At 27.8% G+C, this 23,714-nt stretch overlaps 2 protein-coding genes across 8 annotated transcripts in view; one reads left to right on the plus strand and one right to left on the minus strand.

The window, feature by feature from the left end:
- Positions 1-1,624: 1,624 nt before the first annotated feature.
- On the minus strand, positions 1,625-11,999 carry LOC106678942 (menin). 7 transcript variants are annotated; one of them, XR_010844069.1, is made up of 8 exons: positions 11,232-11,999; positions 11,002-11,154; positions 10,690-10,932; positions 10,413-10,620; positions 10,118-10,267; positions 4,199-9,699; positions 3,600-3,633; positions 1,625-3,082 (listed from the first exon to the last, which is right to left on the minus strand). XR_010844069.1 is itself a non-coding variant. In XM_014417809.3 (6 exons), exons 1-6 carry the CDS (start codon positions 11,638-11,640, stop codon positions 9,144-9,146), a joined length of 1,719 nt encoding a protein of 572 aa, XP_014273295.1. In that variant the 5' UTR covers positions 11,641-11,999; the 3' UTR covers positions 1,625-9,143. The 7 variants fall into 7 exon arrangements, 1 of the variants encoding a protein (XP_014273295.1); XR_001342865.3 differs by having other exon boundaries at positions 1,625-8,892; positions 9,074-9,699; XR_010844067.1 differs by lacking the exon at positions 3,600-3,633 and having other exon boundaries at positions 1,625-3,107.
- A 73-nt stretch (positions 12,000-12,072) lies between these two features.
- LOC106678868 (putative lipid scramblase CLPTM1) overlaps positions 12,073-23,714 on the plus strand; it is a 25,461-nt gene continuing 13,819 nt past the window's right edge. Inside the window, exons 1-4 of the mRNA XM_014417674.3 lie at positions 12,073-12,284; positions 12,531-12,716; positions 17,343-17,501; positions 21,877-22,083. Coding sequence (XP_014273160.1) covers positions 12,192-12,284; positions 12,531-12,716; positions 17,343-17,501; positions 21,877-22,083 — 645 coding nt within the window. The 5' untranslated portion in view covers positions 12,073-12,191. The remainder of the gene's footprint in view (positions 12,285-12,530; positions 12,717-17,342; positions 17,502-21,876; positions 22,084-23,714) is intronic.

Consider the following 23,714-nt stretch of genomic DNA (forward strand, 5'->3'; position numbering starts at 1 on the left):
GAATATGAGAATAGTATTCATGATGTCTGCAAAAAAGAAAATTACAAAATGTTGATTTCTAGTTGTTTGGGAAAAATTTTTGATTTATGAAAAAATATATCTCATGAGCTGTTAGACCTATAAATGTCTACCAGCATTCAAACTAAAGCAAGTTGAATATCTTATAAAGTAGTTTATGACATTTATCTTCATATTAGTACTTTCTATATCAAAACTACTGTTCTACTAGGCACAGCAGATTGGCAACCAAAGAACCAAAACCAACTTTTGAAAGTTCAAAATATCTAATACCTTAGCAATATTTGTTAAATCAATTTTTTTTTATCTTAGTCATAAGTATGTTTTTCCTCCTTATTGTTAAAAGAAAATTATAGTAATAAGTTTCATAGGTTTCAGTTATTACTAATTCAATTTTGATTTTCAAATTATGCAGATGGTCAGGGGTTCAGTCAAAAGAAAAAACAAAAAAAATTGTTTATAACTATTTATTTGCCGACATTTCGCTCCACTTTGTAGAGCTTCATAAGGGCTAAAAAGATACAAAAACAACTGTTTTAGTTGAGGTCAATTTGAAACAGTGTAAGTACAAAACAGTACTATAATAATATATTAAATGATGTTTTATTAGGTTTTTAGTGTAGTAGGTACTTTTAAAGATATGGATTTTAAATAAATTTTCATTAGAGTAATAAAAAATTGGCATTAAATAAATGACTTTTTCTCCACTTGGGCTTTTCGAATATATGGCAGTAGTTCCCACCAGGATTTCACAGGCCATTGGTATCCCCTGAAATAATTTAGGAATGAGTCATTCCATGTCAACTCGACAGTTTTGAGTCTTACCATCTCATATTTTCTTCAGTTTTGCATAGGTTTGTGTAGCTATCCTATTAAATGATAGTGTAGGGGTTCTGTCATGTACCTACTACTCTCAAATGGGTTTTACCAATTTCCTATTTGTACCAAAATGGTACCACTGTCAAAAAAAAAAATGAGAACCACCGTAGTAGATGCTTTAATCTAAATCAATATTATTTAATTTTATTACTTTAATTTGCAATTTAAAATTCATTATTTCTTAAATGTATTATTTTAGGTAACAGTGTGGCTCAGTGGTAAGGCACTGTGCTACTAGGACCCGAGTACGAATCTGCTGTGGTAGATAATTATTTTCATTTACACTGTAGAGTGAGCCATATAGATTGGGGAGCTGTCCGGGGTTCATTAATTCGGCAAAAATCTGGTGGTTGAGAGTGATTCCGACCAAATCACCTCCTTGTACAACCATTGGTCTGGTAACAGAAATTTCTTACGAAGCACTGCACCCCGGTGGTACTGGGTTTTTAGCATTACTGATTTATTTTTTTAACAAATTTATTTTTATTATTTAAAATTATTCAATAATTAAAGCATTGTAAACAATCAGGAGCGGATTTTGCACAAGACTAAATCCTCACAATAACAATTTTTAAATGAAAATCATTCCTATAATAACCATGTAAGGTCCACCGATATGTTAATAAGATAAAAAAAACACAATTTTCACTTCCTGTCAATGGTTTATAGTGCTTTGTATTATAATATAAAAAAAGACATATAAATTAAGGAAAAAGAAGCATAATAATCTGATATAATAATAAATTTATTGAAAATAAAATCAATCAAAAAAGTTCCAAAAAAAAATATCAACACTTCTTATAAAAAAAAACTTAATTAACAAATAATACATTTGCATTATAAAAAAAATAAATACTAATAAGATTATCATATACAAAACATAAAACCATAACTAAAACATAATGTCATGGGATATTGATATCTGTAAAAAGAAAAAACTATAAACAACTAATCGACAAACAACTTAAAACTAACAATCATTTCTACTCAAAATACTGAATAAAAAGTATTTAAAAATAACAATATACAACATCAAAAACTAAACACAAAATATTACCAACAAAATCTACAACTAACCCACAACCATCAGGTTAAATTTCCACAATCGATAATCAAAGCATTTAAATTTTAATTAGTTTCAATTTTTTTTTTTAAATTATTCACAAATAATTTTGGTATCACTTAAATAAAATATAACATTTAAGCACAATTATATATCACAGAATTTCAAAAATACATAAACAATATACATAAAAAAACAAAAACCTTTCTCTTAAGAAAGGAAATCAACAAATGGAATAAGCTCTTTATAATTTAAAAGTTTTTTAAAAAAATAAATTAATCAATAAAAATTTAATTTTTTTTTTTTAATTCATTTGATTTACGCATCTGGCCATTGTACATCTAAGCCAAGGAATTTTAGTATCTACCCATTCAAATACTATACAATTCCTTCGAATTCTATTTATATGTTTGTATAAAAAATATAAATAATCATTAATCTCATACATATTATTAACATCATTCTTCATTTTAAAAATAATTTAATTAATCAACTAAACAAACATAAACCATCTTGGATGAAATTCAACTCTATCATCTAACAGTCTAATACTATTCAAAATATTTTTCATATAATTAAACCTAATAACTAATTTCATAGAATAAATAAATTCATATATATATTATAAGTAATATAAATTTTATTTCTCTATTCACAACATAATACATTGATGACTTACTTCAGATTGGTGCTAAGTACATTTCCACTAACGTTATGAAAAATACAATTTAAGTATTTCAACATAATCAAATTTCTATTAATTTTCCAAAATGAGAGAACATTTAGGAAAATTAATAGAAATTTAGTCATTTTCCTAAAAGATTTCTCTTTCCCTTTAATTTTATTTTTAGAAAAAGTTAGTAGAAATGTACTTAGTACCACTGTAAAGTAAGCCATCGATATTACTAAATTTTTATATCAGTAAGAATACATTTATAACTAACAAGATAACTGATAAAGTAAATTTAATACTGTACCTCAACATTAAATATCAAACTTAAGTTAGAAAATTTAAATAGATTAAATTCATTTTACTACATAGTTTTACAAAGGCCCTTTTTCTTTTTGTTAGGTTATTTTAGAACTATTTGTATTTGTGTTGATAATAGGTGACCACAAGCGCTGAAGGTGACAGATATGAGAAACACTGATAAGGTTAATATTGTTTTTTATTATTGTGGTAGTAAAAATGATCAAAATTTCATTAATAAAAATAAAACATTTTTATCAAAATCTACTATTGTCAAATTTTATCTTAGTCAATGAATCACAATTTCACTTATTATAACCATTACAATCTTATCACTTTATCAAGAATACATTGTTTAACCTATCTCACATACAAGAATTGTGATAATAGGTTATTGACTAAGATAAAATTTGTCAAAGGCAGAATAGCCCGCAACATTTTGGTAAAAATCTTAGCAGAATTTTATAAAAAAATAAGATCCTTGAGAATGGACTGAATAGCCAAAACGTAGGAGTTACAACAAGATAAAAAGTGTGAAACTATATGGATATTTTTTATTATAATTAATAACCATAATTAATAAAAACCATATTTTAAAAACAAAATTGAAACTATAAGCTGATACATATTAATGCGAATTTAGATACTGACCTAAGATGAAAAGGATACATTGGGGGTTTATAAATCAAGTAAGCGTAGTGAGCTGAAGAAACAATTGGTAATTTTATATGAAACAAAAAAATTAAAATTATAAGTAAGCTGCTGGGACAAGTGAAGCAAAAAAAGGCACACTTTATTGGCCTCCGGAGGCATTTTAGAGCTGGAATGAGAGACAATTCAGACGCCTTACTTGCAAGTCATAGTTGGACAGTTAATAAAACTTTTGAATTATTTAGTTGTTTATATTCAGGATATAGTTAGTTGTTGATATTCGCTATTTTTGATTACTGATAATTCTTAGTTAAATTTTAATTATAGACATTTGTAATTTTACCCGTTTAGGAAGCGGTAAAGACAGTCATGCATGAAGACAGACCAAACATTTATTATCTGTTATTATCAGATATAAGTAAACAATTATTTTAAATAATAAAATGTGTAATTATTTTCAGGGTTTTTGTTTAAGTATAAAAAATGCCTCATGATCACAATTCTTTAACATTAAACACCTATAACAATTCTAAATAACCCTTTCATCCCAGAAAGAGTAGTTGAATTTTCTGAAAAACAAAATTAAGATAAAAAAAAAATGTAATCTATTTACCTACATTATTACCGCTTTAATTGGACCACAGCAGTTGATTTCCACTCTCTGTGTTCGCTCAGACGATAAACAAACCCCCCAACAAATTTCAGTTGAAGTTGTGGTTTAAATTCGGTAAGATTTCACTTTTTTTTTATGTTATAGGCTATTTCCAAATTTTTATTTTAAAAAGCTAAAAGGAAATATGACAAATAAAAATAAAAACAAGTTCTAAGACAACTTGGATGGTAAAATGAACCCATCCACAATGCAAGTAAACATAGAACTGACAAGAAATGTTATCATGCAGTGTTTCTCATATCAGCAATTTAAGTGCTCATGGTTGCCTGTCATCTACACAAGTACTAAACTATCTAACATAGATTATAATTATTATATAATAACAATAACTTAGTATAAGAAAATATTAAGAGTTAATTGCTGGGTCATAGGTTATGTTTAGACAATGACTAAGATTATCCTAACCAACCTCTCTGTTACGAGAGCTGGGTAAAAATTAGCTATAGATGAAACTAATACCTAATATTGCCATGGATACGATATTTATTTATCAATGGTTCATTCATGAATAAGGGTCGTATCCATGGCAACTTTAGCTATAGTTGAAACTAATAGCTAAAATTGCCATGGATAGGATATTTATTTATCAATGGTTCATTCATGAATAAGGGTCGTATCCATGGCAACTTTAGCTAGTAGTTTCAACTATAGATAATTTTTAACCATCTCTGTCTGTCATAAAACAAGCTGTTCATGAGATGGTGTTAGCTAACAAAGGATGAGTTCGATTCGAGGCTTAGTTAAAACCAGTGAGATATACAGTCTTATAATACTAACATCCTAGAGTAGGTTAAATTGGGTAAAATATAAAACCACATTAGTCTCTGAATCAGCAACCAGCCCTTAGTATTAAATAAATTATGATTTAAAAAAAAATGTTTAAAAAAGAAACAATTGTACATTCTATAGTATACCTCTTAGTTACAGACTTTGCCTCCCGACACTCAATCATAATAAATTTAATAATGTGGTGATGAAAACATGTAATATTTCCATTAAGTTGTTTATAAATAAAATTAAGTGAATCAGCATTTAAATTTTTTTATAATCTTTTAGAACAGGTGTGGAAGAAAGCCAGCCTGCATAAATGCATTCAATCAAGACAAAATATCAATACTTCCTTGAAAAAAATACTATAAAGGGTGTTTCATGGTTAAACGTTCTAAACGAAAAGATGGATTATGGATCTCAAAGCAAGAAAAAAATTCCCTATGAAGCGATGTCTGTTAACGCTTTGTTTAAAGATTTTCTTGTTATGAATTATTTAGGTTATAATAAATAAATTAATGTGTTCTAACTACTTCATTAATGAAATGTAAATATTAACATTCATATTAAATGGTGTTTTAAGTGATTACCTCGAGCATTAAGACAGATTCAGCATCCTTCTTCCATGGTAGTAGGACTGGATATATGTTTTAGTTTTGTAAGCTCTACAGATCTGACACTACATGTTTTTATTTGGGGTAACATTAAACAAAAAGTCTATGCATTAAGGGCCTTAATTCTTTACGAAGGTTACTTGAAACTAGCGAAGCAATAACACATACCCAGTACCATTCAGCAAATGCTGCTGTGAAAGAAAGATGCCAACCCTGCCTTTAAGCTCTAGGTAATCACTTTGACAAACATGTAAATCTATTTATTGTAACCTAAATAATTCATTACAATGAAAATCTTAAGACATGAATCCTTCCTAAACCAAGAGTTAACAGACATACCTTTCTTGAGAATTATTTCTTGTTCTGAGATCCTTCATATCTCACATACACCACTAAACTCTAAAACACCTTGTATATTTGAAAAATTATAAGATGTTCAATACAATGGAAACTTAATTCATAAAAAGCAAGATTATTTATTATATCATTCGAATAAATACTCCATAATTGCATTGATAGGTAAGTAATGTTTTATACAAATTTTATTTATGAATAAGAATAACAAAATGGTACAAAAATGTCCTGATAGGGCAGGGTCGACTATAATTTGTATTATCAAGTCTTCCACAAGATAAATTATAAAAATGATCATAGTTTATGAGAATACTTTTTGGCTCTACTTGAGCCAAAATATTTTTAAAATACACAATAAAAAGATTTTTTTTTAAATTTATCTGCAGTTATATTTTGCAGTTAGTTACCAATAACTATGAGTATTTGTTGAGATTCAATTATTCCAAGCAATAATAGCATATTAAGAGCATACTGCATTTTTAAAGAAGATGTTTTAATGCATTTTAACTTATGTTCAACAATAAATATTATCAAACCTATTAAACTAATTTTAAACAGAATGCGGCAAAAATTAGCTATAGTTGAAACTAATAGCTAACATTGTCATGGATACGATATTTATTTATCAATGGTTCATTCATGAATAAGGGTCGTATCCATGGCAACTTTAGCTATTAGTTTCAACTATAGCTAATTTTTGCCCATCTCTGATTTTAAATGTAGATATTTTATTATTATTAATCTTTCAATTTTGCAATAGTAAAATTTAATTAAACAGAATTTTACATACACATATAAACGTATGTAATCCCAATACAATACAAGTCATATTTGCATATTTACAATGAAGTAAATCTTAATATTTTATAATTTTAATGTTTTATAAACGAACTATTATTACGTAAGTATATCAATACGTATACATAGAGTTAAAATAAAAAAATCATCTAAAATGCTTTGCGGAAGAAAAGAATGGAGATATACAGCTATTTATTACTAAAAATTTCAGATCATTCTACTAATGGTATAGAAAAAAAGTTTTCATCGCTGCTAACAGAACTAAATATACTGTAATAATAATTGTCACTATTTCAAAAGTTTATTCAAAATGTATTGTAGTTAGAAAGATAAAATCTGAGATTTTTATTTTAAATAAAAGTTTGTAACAGTAGTTTATGAATATTCTTAAAATAGAAAAATTCTATAAAAAAAAAAAAAAGAAAAATGACAAATCCATGGCAAGATGACTTGATCAATCCATCAAGCCATAATTTATAATTTAATATTCCTAATCTACTTTAAGTCGTATTTGAATATACACTGGGTCAGTAAATTTAATTTGATCATCTAACCCCGAAAATCATGTAATAAAATGACCCTGATTAATACTGAACGTTTTGCACAACTCAATATAAAATAATGAGAAATACCTAATAGTAAGATACATTCTTTTTAACATGAATGTAAATAACAGAATACTGACATTTAAAAGTGGAGTGGGCAAAAACTGACCGACAGAGAAATAAATCTACTAACAAATTACAAAAGAATGTTTTTAAACTCAAAATTCAAAAAATTCTGACCCCCCTCCCCCCAAAACAATTAAAATTAAATTGACTTTCATAATAATTATGAAAAAATAAGTTTTTAAAGAACATACCATGAATTTGCTAATTAATAATAAGAAATAACTGGCATTTAATATAACAGTTAAACCTTGTTGTATGTTGAATGTCTGTGCATGTTAAGAATTTTTTTTTCGAGGAACATTGCATTGTTATAAGAAACATGGAATAAAGTTTCTTAATACTAAACAAATTTTTTCACAAGATAATAGAAATTATTTGACGGCCAGGAACTTTTTTCCAAAATATTAATTCACTGTAATGAAAAATACACCACTAAGAAACTTGAGAGATATTTTTTTTTTCAAGTCTTTGAATATTCCCAAAACGATGTAAGAAGCAACTTTCCTTAAACAATGTATTTGTTTTTATGAAAGCAAATCATAAACAGTTATATTAATATTACCTCGTTGTTTAAGCTTTTATATACATCATAAGTCAAAACAATTTTTAGTAAGATTTAAAAAAAAAATCCAACATCTCAAAGGAATTTTTTTTTTTTACTACAAAAATCGAATTAATTGTTTCGCACCTACAAGATATTGCAGCCTAAGCAAAATTATCCTTTAATTTGAAAAGTTTTGCATAATTTGAATGTGAAAAAGTTTTCAATTAAATACATAATTTATACATTTAAATATATTAACTTTTGATTACTTTTTTATTAACTCAACTATTTTTCTTTAATTCTAAAAAATTTAACTTTAATAGTTTTTGACGTATGTCCTAAGTAAAAATTAAGTATATATACTATAATAATTACAAAATTTCAACGAACCTAAATTTCTACGTATGGAATTTATTTTAAGGAACCTTCATGCCAGGTATATAAAGACAGACTTGACTGTGTCTACGGCAGGAAAAAAAAAGTTATAGATTACCTTTAAACTCAACAGTAATAAATAATAATTATTATAAATGTATTGATATATTTAATGTTAAAGGGCTTCCTCTAAATAGGTTCTGGCTGTGAAATTTATAAAAACAAAAAAATTAGATGTAAACAAATTCTTTTTGACCTAACCTGTTAGTCAACAAACAGTCCTTATCGAAGGACCTAATGAAACAAAACTGAAAATATATTAATTTAACGAAAGACTTATTTTTCTTATCTCTGAAAAATTTGAAAAAAGTTAGAACTTTTTTAAGCGGAGCTCTAAAATTTTTATTAAAATTAAATAAAACAAATAAATATTAAGTTTATTTGTACTTTTAAATATTTATTTGGCTTCCGACTGAAATGGCTGGCCTGTAGCTAGTAAAATATTTGCTCACCCCTGTTTTAAAAGCCACATTGGTTAATTTTTTTTTTTTTTTAACTATCAGACATAGTTTATGAAAACTACTTCTTTAAAATAAATTAGAAATCAATAAACAAAATGTTAATTTTTGTTTTCCCAAAAAAATTAAATTAACAAAATTAATAATACTGCAATAAAAAAAAAATTAAATTTTTACCTTGTTTTCATACGATAAAATCATCTCTTAAGACGTTTTAAATAAATATAACAGAGTTGGCTAAACATAATTATTCTCTCCTTGACCTTTTGGTTCTAGAGCCCATGGAATCATCCCGAGGAGCCTGACCCTTTTTATTAAACTGCACTTGGCTCTGCGCAGTGAGCTGGAGAGAGATGGCATGCGTGTTCAACTTCTCGGCCAAGAGCAGATCCTTCAAGCCTTTCATCTTCTGACTGTACAATATAAGTTTCGGTTTCATTTCTATCTTAAGCTCGACAGAGGTGCTGGCTTCGCCAACAAATGGTTCACAACCTCCTTGCAAGAGAAAATCCCTATTTAAAAGGCGTTCACCACAAGCAGCTGTTAGAGCTTTTATCTTCGGATCAATTGAATCCTTCGGATCCATAGTAATATCGGAGATATTTGAATTTTCAAGAGTTTTACAAGAGTCATTATTGTTGTTAATGATTGAATCGTCATGATTTTCATTATTAATAATTACAACCTGACTTCTAACACTTGAATCAAACTTAGATATTGTGTTAACCAATGGTTTAGCCCATCCAATATGAAGTACAGGAGTTTGACTTCCTTCTTCCCACATACAGATACCATCATAAAACCTATAAAAAGTGAAATAATTAAAATATAGCTTCAATTCAATAAAAATACAATACAGTCAAAATCCGATATATTTAAATCTTAGTTTTAATGAATAGGAACATTTCAATACTTCTAATACTCGCAGCTATAAATACTTTTAATACAATACTCGAACCGAAACTTTTCAATAGTTCAGTGGCATCAAAATAACAATATTTTACAAAACTATTTATTACTGGTATTGGTTCAGGAGTCTATATCACTCAAAATAAAAGAATTATTGTTACAAGGGCTCAACCAAAAAATATTTTGAAATTTACTAATTAAAACTTAATACCTAAGGGATCATAAATCAAAGTAATAAGTTTATAATAAAATTTAAACAAAATTATCAAAAACACGAACACAATGCTTTAACAATAAAACTTAGTAACATACCTCAGTAAATCTGCGAAACACTCAGGATCTTTAAGTAGAGAATGGGCATTATGACCAGAACTCACAACTTTCATAATGTGAGGAATAAGCTCATTTGCGATCTCCATAACCTCTTTGTAAATTTCTTCATCATCTCGTGAATAGTTATACCTTCAAATAAAATTAATCATTTAATAAAAGAAAAAATAAATAAAACTGTTAGATGAAATTCTCAATAATGTAAAACAATTTAAACTGACATCAAATAATTCTGATTATGAACTTAATTAACAAAGGAAATTTATAATATACTCACTGTTTGATTACATCACTACCATTTGCCCATGAATTAAATGCTTGCTTATAAAGATTATGACGGTAGAAATAACCAGCCTGATAAGTATAGGGATAAACATGCATATTATTGTAATATTTCCTTGCTGTAAGAATCCCTTGTTGCAAAAGAGAAAAACAAGGGACACGCCCATCTGTTGGTTTTAATTCTTCAAGCTCAGCAAGATTCCCTAAAAATGAAATTATAAATAAAGAATTCGAAACAAACTATTGAAAACTAGTAATATGCACTGAAATACCTAGAGCCATTGGATATTTATCTAAATAGCCCATGTCATATAGCAGCCATAAAAGCTCCTGTTGAAACATAGATACTTCAAGACAATCTGTAGTAACTGTAAGTGATGGATTAATCGATGAGACAAGAGCAGCGACTTCCATATGCCTATTGCACGTGATTGGGTAACCATTAACATAGAGCCAAGATCTGGAATTTATACCAGACTCGACACTCTGCCCACGTTTGTCTTCACTTCCTTTGCCTAAAATAATCAAATAACACAATAATACCAGATTGTGCAAAAGTTGTTATGCCAAATATTTATACTAACCATGCCATGTTACTTCAGCAGTCTCTTGAGAGTTTTCACCAAACAAAACCCAAGCATGATCTTCAGATAACGCAAGGTGAACATCGTTAAAGCCTAATACTTGACAACCAGCAACAACAGCAAACGCAACTCCAAAACAATCAAGCTTATTTCCTATGTCATAAAATAAATATATGTATTCAAGATTTGTAAATGGTTAGAATAGCTGTCATGATCAATAAACTATGTACCTGTCATATAACTGTATAAACTTTGAAGATGAGCTCTATCTTTGTAATAACTTCGAGTTAGTGAATTCCATATCACATCAGACACTTTTCTTATGAGTTCTCTTGTGGCATACTTACTTTTGTACTGGGTGACATCAATTGAACCCTTGATTATACTATGAAACTTTGTGTAAAGAGCATTAAGGATATTATATTGCAAAGAAGGAAGTTTCTGCTCATCATAAATTTCATTTTCATTAGAAGCAATATTTTTATTACATGTCATTGAATTTTCTACAGCTCCAGCAATGATAGATAGCAAAGCCAAATCAGGGTCAGATTTTTCAAGTTCATTCTTAAATATCTTCACAACCGATGGAATACTTTCTAAAGGAAAAACTTTAGGATCCACTGGTAAAATATTTGCCATATTATAAATTGTTTTTAAACTACAACTAATCACTTTCTGTAATCACATTCTACCGGCTTGTAACTGACTTCGAAGGCGTTGTTTTGTAAACTAAAGAGTAATACACACTATTAAAGGTAGAGACCATATTTATTTCAATTCTTATATCATTTTTACTAAAGACTTCAAGCGGTATTATGTAAATCATTGACTCAAATCGCGAACGTACGTTAACAGCAATTCCAAAAATTTTTGTTGACGTTACATTTGTAAGTGGGTAGGGATGCCACAAATAAATAAATATATTTTTTAAAATATCGCTTCAAAAGAAATAAATATTCTAATTTCGACTTTAAACAAATATTTTATTTTACTTTAATAAATACATTTCTATTTATTTAACTAGAAAATTATCTTTATATTTATTGATAAGGCACGAGCTAACAGTGTCTTCACTTACGTTAACTTCAAACTCATATGACCTATCAGAATGTGATGATTGTCTGTGGTGCCAGTAGTATATGTTAATATTTATTATAATTATATTGTGCGTGTAGTAACAGTGTTAGAATATGATAGAAGAAACTTCAAATAATGTTTCTGGGGGAAATGCCAGTAGTGAAACTGCACAAAATGGACAGTTGTCTCCACAAGGATCAGGAGATGTAATTCATCTTTTCTTTAGTATTATTTATGAATTTTCCCTCTTACGAATACAATTTATTATTTTCAATATTGTATCTATCCTGTAAACTTTAAAGCTTACTTGGAAATTTCCTCATTTTATCATTCCACCTAATTATGATGTGTGAATAATTTTGCTTGTTTAAAGACTGTTTTTTTTTTTTTTTATTAATATTTCAATTTCATTTTTTGTTAGGGTTTTTAATAAGACTTTTTGTTTTATGTAGAACCAGAATGCAGGGCAGGAACCACCCAGAAGATCCATGTTTGAAATCACTAAAGGTTTTCTATTAAGAGCATTTTTCATGTACATGATAGCATCTTTCTTTAGAAAAAGTCCCTCCACGCCAGATTCTACAACTACGCCAGCAAGACCACCAGCACTTAACTATTTCGAAAACTCAACTCTTATGGTTAGTTATAACATTTTAATTGAATGCATGGATTTGCTATTATATTGTTTCATTCCAGTAACAGTGTTTAAAGTGTTTCATTTTGGCAAGTATAGAAGTCTGAAAAGTAATTATATATTTCATAATCTATCTTCAAGGATACTCTATTATGCATGTTTTTTTCTTCCCTAGTGTACAAACAATAAGATAAAAACCAAACCTATCATTTTGACTGGCTCTTTAATAAATTATCATGTTGGTTTTATGGATACTTATTGTAATAGTTAGTTGTCCCATAATAATTTCAACCTCCTTGTTTGTAAAAATTAGGGCAGGGTTACCTTTTTATAGAACCTCTTCTCCATTCTCTTTGTCTAAGATAATAATTTCAATGTCATGAAATTATGTAATGTTAATTTTTGTTCTGGTCATTCATGAAGGTTTTTTTAAAACCCTAGTTACCTTCATGATGGGTAAATAAAATTTATATATTTAAAAGTAATGTAAAGAAATACATTGAAAATTCAAGCTATTACAAATCTGTAAGTGTGTAATGAATTAGGTAACTATAAAATTTCTTATTTAATCTGATGAAATATTCATCACAATAGTACAATGTAATTTGTTGCCTAATGATGTAATTCTTAGTCATGAAACTTATATGAAATTCATATTATTTCTGGTATAAAACAAATTCAATGAATAAATAAAATAGAGTAATAAAAATAATTAATTATTTATATCATAGTGCTTTTTATATGCCATTATGATAGTAAATATATTAGGATGTTACATAATTGACAAATATTTATTCAATTTAAAAACAAATATGAGTAATTTATTAGATTACATTCTTTTACATTAAGTCTTCAATTTTATAAATTCAATTATGATTTATAGATTATATTTTTTATTTAATGTATGTTTTTTATTTGCCCGAATTAAAAGTACCTGAACTGAAGTTAATTTTTTTTTTAATATAGTTACTACCACTTAAAAAAATTCTGGCTTATAGATTACAACTATCACTCTGTCGTGAAATTGAGCCTGTACATGCTAATACACAATGAAAAATTAGTCAACTATTGTTGGTTATAACCTAAACTGAAAAAGGGTCTGTTAGAGGTTTGTTTATCTGTTTTGAGTGAGCATAAATAAACAGATGTGATACTAACATCCAATTATAATAATGGTATTTATTGTGTAGATAACACAACAATGTAACATAGCAAGTGAGTTCACGCCCACCCACCATGTGGAGTGACTCTTTTACGGTTTAGAATATTTGAAATGCTTATTATACATCTGTCAGTTATATAAATTTCACTATTCTATCGTCTATTAAATTAATCTCTTAATTTATCTCATAATCCAGTTAAAAATAGATTATGAGTGATTAATCACAGTTTTATAAAGTAGATATAAATGACTGCACTTATATATAATTAATCCTGATATTTTTTTCAGTGTATAGTGATTTTAAAGATAATCCCATGATTCAGTGATTATACGATTTATACAGATATATCTTCAATAGAAGAGTTTCATATATTATTAGAACTTATTGAGGTGTAGATAGTTGACCGTAGATTAATGCTTGAAGAAGTTTGTCGGGGGGTGCGGTCAGCAAAGAACAACATAAATAAACAAAAATAAATAAATATGGTTTTGTTTATTTATGTTGTTCTTTGCTGACCGCACCCCCCGACAAACTTCTTCAAGTATTAGAACTTATGAATGAAAGGTACTCTTACTTGTATTAATTATTTTATTTCATTAAAAATGATAAAAATGTTTTGGAGTTGCCACCCCATCATCAGGTATCCACAACAAATTCTCAAATTTATCCTATGTGACTAATAAGGAGAATACAAAATTTAATTTTAAAATATGTTTTAATCAGGTAATTGTTTTAAACTTTAAAAAAGAAATTGTGATATATGTATATTAAGTGTTTCGTGCATAGGATGCATTTGAGAATTAATTGTAGATACCTGATGATACAAAATGTTGTTATCGTTTTTAATGAAACAAAATCAAGAAAATAAAACATGGAAGAGTACTTTTCATTGACAAGTTCTAATTATTAATGATTTATACAGAATATATTATTCACTTTGGTTGAATGTGTTATTGCATTTTTACTGAGATTTCATCAATTTTTTTTATTACACATTGCATCAATTTTTATTACCAGAATAAAGTCTTTTAAATAATCTTACTGTTTTAGTAGTTTCCTTGAATTTAGTCATGATTTGTGGTTATTACTTTGATAAAAGCTGCATTGGTTCTTGATCATTTTTTTTATTATGATTGTCATGATAATAATTCGATTTTACTGATGGATACCAATACAACATACATTTTTTAAACAACATAGACAAATAAAGTCTTCTAGAAAAGAGTTCTTTTATGAGTTAATGAATTCCAGATTTTAGTGTTTCACCATTAAAATTTAATTTAGGTAATTTAATTTTAGAAAAAGTTTGTCTATGAATATGGCATATTAAGGGATTTTTTTTTTTTTTTTTTACCCCCTGCCCAGTTATTTCTGACATACAGGGGGAGTTATCTACAAGTCACTACTCTATACTAACCATAGGGGAGGGGGGGGGAGGCAAAAGTAACATTTCTCTTCTGGTACATTTCGAACAAGTCTCACCAGACCTAGCATAACATCCTCCCTGACCGAAATTCGAACCATTATATATAAAGTATGTAAAGAAAGTATTGTTGATCACTTAATGAGGTGAATTCAATATAAAAAGTATTACTAATATACTTTGAATAGTATTAATCAGTCGCCTGAGGTAAATATGAAAAAAAAAAACTGTGGAATAGACTTCTTTGTTATAAAAATCGTTCATTGTTATTGTTTCTTACTTCGATTTTGACTCTGCCTTCATTATTCAGTCTTACTTAGTTATGATTTAGAGTAGTTTCTCATTTCACTCTTACTTTTAAGAGGTGAGTTTACTTTGATTCAAACAAGGTTAGAATAATTGGAAGATCGTTGATTGACTGTTTGTAATTAATAGAACGAAGACGGTCCTGGTACGATCAAGATAACTCAAATAGTAATGAAACTATTATGAGCCAACATTTCGCCCCATTGTGCAGAGTAGGATAGGGTAGGGCTTTATCAGGGTTAAAAAAAATATACAAACAGCAAAAATTATGTAACAAAGTACAAAAATAAAACAATGTGAAAATTTATGTATTTATAAATTATAATTATTTTCATTTCTTTTTTTCTTTATTAATTTATTTTTTCATTTTTATATAAATTTTCACATAATTTACATCATTTTTAGATATACTTTAGTTTACTTTTATTTTGTGTTATCTCATTCACTTACTTCGTTCTTTGTATCTTTTTTAGCCCTGCAAGTGGGGTGAAACTGAAGCTCATAATAAATGGTTTATTTACTATTTGAGTTATTTTGACCACAGCCAGGCCATCTTCCTTTTATTATAACTTATTATTTTAATTATTAGATTAGCCTTCCGTGTATTATTATTATAAATTAAACAATAAAATTTATTTTACCAGTGGGTGTTTCATACACATTTTGGATTTGTACTGCATGAAAATTCACTCTCTCAAGAAAGTGTAAATATTACTCAGATAATATTTCTAGACAACTCATTTTATTTTATAATTATGAGGAATAGTTGACCGTGGATGACTTGTACAAGGAGAAGATGGTGGGGGTGCGGTCAAAATGAAGCACAAATTAGTTGATGTAACTTATTTAATCGTGCCAACGTTTCGGCTAGACTTTCTAGCGTTCATCAGGGCTAAGAACACAAGATAACAACTAATTAATATAGAAAATGAAAAAGAAAATATAAACAGAATGACAAAAAGTGGATAATTTTACAGAATGAAATTAATAGAATGAAGTGATTAGAGAAGTGAAAAATAAAATGCATACATAGGTAATTGAATAAGTAGGTAAAATAACATAATTAAGGAAATAAAATAAAAAATTAAGTTATATAATGCAAAGAAGTATGAATATATTAGTTATTAATAATTTAAAAATTGAAATATGGAAAGAAAATGGAGAGTAAGAAAATATATGTAATCATAATAATTGATAAAGAGTCAAAATATAATTAAAGTTTAACAAAAGAAATGAATAGAAGAAAAAAAAATTATTTTGAAAACAACAATAGTAATATATGGTGAACATAACTAATAATGTGGGTAAGGCAAATTGAGAAAATAAGGGGATTTTATTTTATATGTTGCTTTAACTTAATGTACATTATATCATATTACTGACAGACTTTAATTATATTGGTAAGTGGCTAACATACCATCACAGTTCTTATAATGAATCTATAGCTATGTGGTTGTTCTAATCATTTCTTTATCACTTAATCTCTTAAAGACAGTTATGATCCAGTACATAAATTCTTATTAATACACATTATAATTAATATATATATTACAAACTTTAGTTTACTTTTCATTATGTATTTTCTTTAGTTCATTGAAAAAATTTATAGGATAATGTAATATACTTCATTATTTTTTATTATTAATTGAATAGGATTTTTTCCTTTTATGACTATGCATTGAAAATATATTCATGGTAGATATTAATGTTAATTTAAATTTTTTTTTTTTTGTTTTAGGATTTGTATGTATTTTTATCTGAACATGAAATATTCACAAATTTTAATGATTCAAATGCCCTCATTTGGGAGAAACATGACTTAGTTTATGGAGATTGGCTAAGTGGGCCTGATGGTGATGGCACGTATACTTTCGAAACTACAATTAAAGCTTCAGAGGTATGTTAAATTTAGTTATATTTAATTAATCGTGTTTTGTTTTCATTCACATTATCACCTTATGCACCCTTTTCGCTATCTACATCAATGACCTTCCCATTCTTATCCAACATTCTCAATACCATTTGTACGCAGGTGGTTTCCAAATTTACCTTTCCTTCCCACCTTCTGACCTATTAGTTGCTACGGAGAAGATTAAAGAAGACTTGAATAGAATTAGTCAGTGGGCACAAGAAAACAAGCTTAAGTGGGATTAAGATGGGCGTTGATGACCTCAGGGTTTTACGCCCTTAAGCCCCAGACAACAACAACAACAAGCTTAAGTTGAATGCAGAAAAGTCTAAGGCAATCGTAATAGGATCCAATCACCTCCTGAAAACTATCCCTCTTATTCCAACCTTATTCCTAAACAACAATCCAATACAATTCCATCCATACATCAAAAACCTTGGTTTCACTATAGACCAAACTCTCTCCTCTAAAAACCACGTCTCCGATATTTCCCGTCGTACCTTTTCCACCCTGAAGCATTTAAATTATCTTTGTCACCTACTTCCTTTTGAAACCCGCAGGCTCCTAGTTGCTTCCTTAATATTTTAATATTCCCCACTTTGACTATTGCTGTGTGGTTTATGGGGGTGTCTCTGGAGATCTCGAAGCAAAATTAAAACAGTTAAATAATTGCTTTCTTTGGAGTCCCCAGGGATGCCTCTGTCACCCAATTTAATGAAGAGTTGAAGTGGCTTTACCCCTCCTTGCGTCGTAAATATTTCTTTGCTTCCTATCAAGTTATCCGATCCCACCGTCCATCTTACCTCTCAGCTATCCTTCAATTTAAGTCCTCAGTGCATTCCCGCAATACCCGGTCACGGCCTTCAGACTTATATGTAACTGCCCATCGAACTGCAGCCTTTGGTAGATCTTTCCTCATCCGTTCCTCTTTCCTATGGAATTCTATTCCCTCCTTTATTCGCAGTTCTAATACCCTTCATATTCTGTATCTTCGACTACCTTCTGTCCACCCAATTCTGGAAGAATAACAATTGAAAGTTTCAAAAAGCTTTATATATTTTCTGTATTAGATTTTCGTTAATATTTGGAAATATGTACACTAGCAAAAATTATATATTTTCATTTATTAATTTTTAGTTTAATTGTATTTGATTTTTTATCATTGCTTTTTTATTTTTATATACTACCAGAAGTCATCTTATGTTTTATGATATGACACGTTAATTATTGTTGTTTATTTATATATTTTTAAATTCATTGTATTACTTTATTTTATGAAATCTTGTAATTTCACCTCTATTTTGTAATTTTGCTCTAAGGCTCCTAAGCCTAATTTTGATGCCTGTAAATTATTCTAAAGGGATCAATCCCAGAATAAATAAAGATGATTATTATTATTATTATACATACAGCGAATAAATTGATATATCACAATTTTTGTAAAAACTACATGATGTAGTAACTGACAAGTTAATAGAGAGTCTACAAGAAAATAGGACTATTGGTTATATAATATTTTATAACTAGAACAAATCCCTTAAAATGAGGGAGTTATAAAGATGGATCTACATGTTGATCACTTGCCGTGAATCGGAGACTAGTACAAACACTCGGTAAACAAAGGAACCGTATCTACATGCTAATGTTTTTCAGAGAGGTAAAAATGGCGGACATACAAGTGGTTTTAGCCATTACGCTAGGATTATATTATTTTTATTACAAAAAAAAAGAAAATGTAATTAAATATAAATAAATGAGATTAAATATAAAACTTATTTTAACAAGTAACAACAAACACCTTCAACCTCCTAACAGCTCTCAGTTGCAACTAAACAAAGAAAAATGGTGGAGAATGCTACACGAGCGCTCTCATGAACCCCCTTTGATCTGTGTTCAAAAACCGACTCTCGACAGATAGGCAATAAACTTAGAAGAACTCGTTCCAGCCAAGCCAAACCACCCATTCACATCCTCGTGCATGTGTAAGTTCGCCATGGCTTGGGGAGTGTGTAGAGGTACCTGAAGACGTCAAATAATAAAGATAGACTGAATAATGAACAGTTTGTCTGAAACATTGTCCAAAATATTGAAATTAAAAAAAAAAGTAAGAAGTACTAAGGGTTTTCTTTTAATATACATCATTAAAATAATTGTATATCCTTAGCCCAAGTTTAAATAATGAATAATATAAAATTATTAAATCTCTCTATTGTATAAAAAAGTTTTTAGTGATCACCATTTAATATTTTTTTATTTATATATAAGGTTTAATAAATTGAAGTACAAATTAAAATGCTGAGATAAAGACTTCAATTTTTTTTTCCCACTTACATTGTATTGATAAAATTATTCAATCTGAACTACAGAATACATTTAAATTACAGTTATACAATTTAAGCAACAAGTTGTACAATTAAATGAACAGTTGTATAATGTGTAAAATGGGGTTTGATAAGAGACAGGGACAGAAATGGGCAAAAATTAGCTATAGCTAAAGTTGCCATGGATACAACCCTTATTCATGAATGAACCATTGATAAAGAAATATCGTATCCATGGCAATATTAGCTATTAGTTTCATAGTTGCCCAACTCTGGACAGGGAACCCTCCTAGTAAATAAATTATGTTTTTTTAAATTTATAAATGCCCAAAAGTCAAAAACTAGTATGTTTTTAACATATATATTTACTCCTCACTCTGACTTTGACTTCTGTCAAAACAGCTCTGATGAAGCCCTGCAACATGGGGCAAAACTTTGACTCAAATAAAAGTAGTACATAATATTACTGTTTGAGTTTAATTTGACCGCACCCGGACCCATATTCCATTTATATGTATTTATTATTTATTTATAATCATAAAATTCTTTCTTGAGACTGGCAATTTTTTACTAAATAATTCAAAACATTATCCAAATTATAGTCTCAAAACTTTTATTGTTTTTACACGTCCAACGTTTCGGCCAATTCGGCCATCTTCAGGGACAATCTGCTTAATTCACTATGAAACATATTATTTAATATTTTTCCAAACACTTCATACAGGCTATTCTGCCCTGGTCAAAACATTTTTTATCCAATAAGTCAAAAATCCATTAAATTTCACAGTCAAAAATATTTTTCATTTTACCACTATCATACACTTTTATTACAACCTTACTTTATAAGGTTATATAAAAGTGTATGATAGTGGTAAAATGAGAAATATTTTTGACTGTGAAATTTAATGGATTTTTGACTTATTGGATAAAAATGTTTTGACCAGGGCAGAATAGCCTGTATGAAGTGTTTGGAAAAATATTAAATAATATGTTTCATAGTGAATTAAGCAGATTGTCCCTGAAGATGGCCGAATTGGCCGAAACGTTGGACGTGTAAAAACAATAAAAGTTTTGAGACTATAATTTGGATAATGTTTTGAATTATTTAGTAATGTATTTATTATATTTTGAGGATACTGTGTCCATCTTCTCAGCATAATACAATTCCCTTTTGGTTTTAAAGGTGAATTGTGTTATACTGGAGAGGGGGGAAAAGTTTCCCTAAAACTTACAAAAATGTTGCATTTTTGTTCTAATTTTTTTTTCACTTTTGGGCATTTATAAATTTTATAGAAGTAAAGGTCATAATTAAACAAATATTATATTACTTTATTATTTATATTTATTTATTTGTTACTTTATTATTTATAATATTCTAATATTTGTTATACAGGGGAATTTGTTGATAAAATGAGATAAGGGTTGTAAAATTAGAAGGGAAAGAAAAAAAAAGGAGTAAATTGAAAAGCTTGTATTTAGTTTGTAGACTGGTATTAATTGTAAAAGAATACTGTGGAAAAAAAAAAATGTTATCTATCTATTATATTATATCATATAAAAATATGTAATTTATATATGTCCGATCACGGATTGATCAGTATGCTGTGTATTGTGGCAACCCGATGTATTTGGGCAGCATGAATGATTAAATTTATTTCTCTTCTAATACTGGAAGATCGATAATTGACCATGTGTTATAATAAAAAGAAGATGGTCTGGGTGGGATCGAAGAAAAACTCAAATAGTCGTAAAACTATTTATTATGAGCCAAATTTTCTCCCCACTTTGCAGGTCCGAATAAATAGTTTTATGATTATTTCAGTTTTTCTTTTATGCACCTGGACCATCTTTCTTCTATAAATAAGTGATAATTTTGTAATGTATTAAAACATAAACTATTTCCTGAAAAATGTTTTTTTTTTCTCGATACTTTCTATTATTATAGGAGCATTAATAGCATGGATATTAATTCAAAAAAAAATTTTTTTTTGTATTATTTTTAATTATTTATTACATTACTTGTGTTGTTTTTCTTTTTCTAGAAAATCCGCAATAATGGTTCCTTGTATTTGCACACATACGTTATAAAAAAAGAGGACACCTCTGCTCTGAAAAATGTAAAAGAAAGGTTAACTGACGTTGGCGTAGCGTATTCTAGTAAACAACTCAACAAATTCAAGAAATTGCGGTATACGAAAACTCAGAACCTACTCACCGGGGAATCACCTCTTACTCCAGAGGAGATGGAGGTATCTTATTCCATATCATAATAGACTTTTTTTAATTTATACTGAAGATTTTTAGTGTTTTTCAATATTTAGAAGGAAAAAAAAATTTTGTTTTTATGAGATTATCTTTTATGAACCTTTCTTGATTCGATTATAATTTTATTTTAGGAATTTCAATAGAATTGAGAACTATTATAACCTGTTCAAATGTGTTTCCTACTATATCTATTTCACCGAAATTGCTCCCGTTTCTACTGCTCAACATATTTTAAAAAATTTACTGTATTTTAAAAATAAAGTAATAATAATTCCTTTATTATGCTAGGTAGTGTTAGCTGTATTGAGAACGCTTGACATTATCCTACACTTTAGACATGTGTATCATAAAATAAACTTGGGCAGGGGAATAGTTCGATATATACTTTTCAAAGACATTTAATGTAAGTGTTGTATTTATTATCGGGATAAAAATTGTATAATTTGTAAAAAAGGCACTTTTTTTTTAAAGAAAATAATTAAATTTTTCATTATATATACAAATGATCGACCATATTTTTCTAAATATGAAGGAGGTGGTCAGGGGTACGGTCAGAAAGAAACAAAAAATAAACTAAGGTAGGGTTAAAAATTATGTAAATAAAAGTGAAAAAAATATATAAAAATTAGATGTGCAATAATAAGTATATATAAAAATAGCTTAGGTTATTACAAAAAATTTTAAATGAATTTATGAACAGGAAACATAATAACACATAAAAATGGAAAAGTAGATATGAGAGAAATAAAAACAAAATTTTTAGACACTTAAAGATAGAAAATTGAGGAAGTAAGATGAGAATAAATAAAGGTCTAGAAAGGATAAATAAAAAATAATAATAAAAATAAATATTATTTTTGTAGAGTGTTCCTGAAATAGTTCAATATAAACTTTTCAGACATCTAATGTAAGTATTCTATTGTTCGGATAAAAATTGTATAATTTATAACAAAAAATAATGCAATTTTTTTTTTTTTTTAGAAAATTAAATTTTTCATTATATATACAAATGATTGACCATATTTTCAAAATATGAAGGAAATAGTCAGGAGTACAGTCAGAAAGAAACAAAAAATAGTTAAATATTTATTTGTCGATGTTTTGTCCCACTTTGCAGGGCTTCATCAGGGCTAATAAAGATACAAAACGACTAAAAATTATGTTGATAATGTAGAATAAGATACAGAAAAGTGTAAACTAAGGTAGGGTTAAAAATTATGTAAATATAAGTGAAAAAAAATATATAAAAAGAAATAAAAATATGATATACAATAAAAAGTATATATAAAAATAACTTAGGCTATTAGAAAAAAATTTAAAATGAACAGGAGATAACAACACATAAAAATGAAAAATTAGATATGAGAGAAATAAAAACAAAATTTTTAGACACTAAAAGATGGAAAATTATGGATGTAAGATGAGTAAATAAAGTTCAAGAAAGGATAAATAAAAAATATCCCCACTTAGCAGGGCTTCATCAAGGCTAATAAAGATACAATTAACGACTAAAATTATTTTGATAATGTAGGATAAGATACATAAAAGTAAACTCTAAGGTAGGGTTAAAAACTATGTAAATATAAGTGAAAAGAAAATGAAAATGAATAAAAAA

This window comes from Halyomorpha halys, unplaced genomic scaffold (genome assembly GCF_000696795.3).
Source record: "Halyomorpha halys isolate HHAL.00 unplaced genomic scaffold, Hhal_1.1 Scaffold11.1, whole genome shotgun sequence".
Lineage (NCBI taxonomy): Eukaryota > Metazoa > Arthropoda > Insecta > Hemiptera > Pentatomidae > Halyomorpha > Halyomorpha halys.

Coding starts and splice junctions, on each gene's coding strand:
- LOC106678942 (XM_014417809.3), bottom strand. CDS start 11,640: ATGGCAAATATTTTACCAGTGGATCCTAAAGTTTTTCCTTTAGAAAGT. Junction 10,621..10,689: donor TAAATATCCAATGGCTCTAG/GTATTTCAGTGC, acceptor TTTCATTTTTAG/GGAATCTTGCTGAGCTTGAA. Junction 10,268..10,412: donor GGTAGTGATGTAATCAAACA/GTGAGTATATTA, acceptor TTTTATTTGAAG/GTATAACTATTCACGAGATG.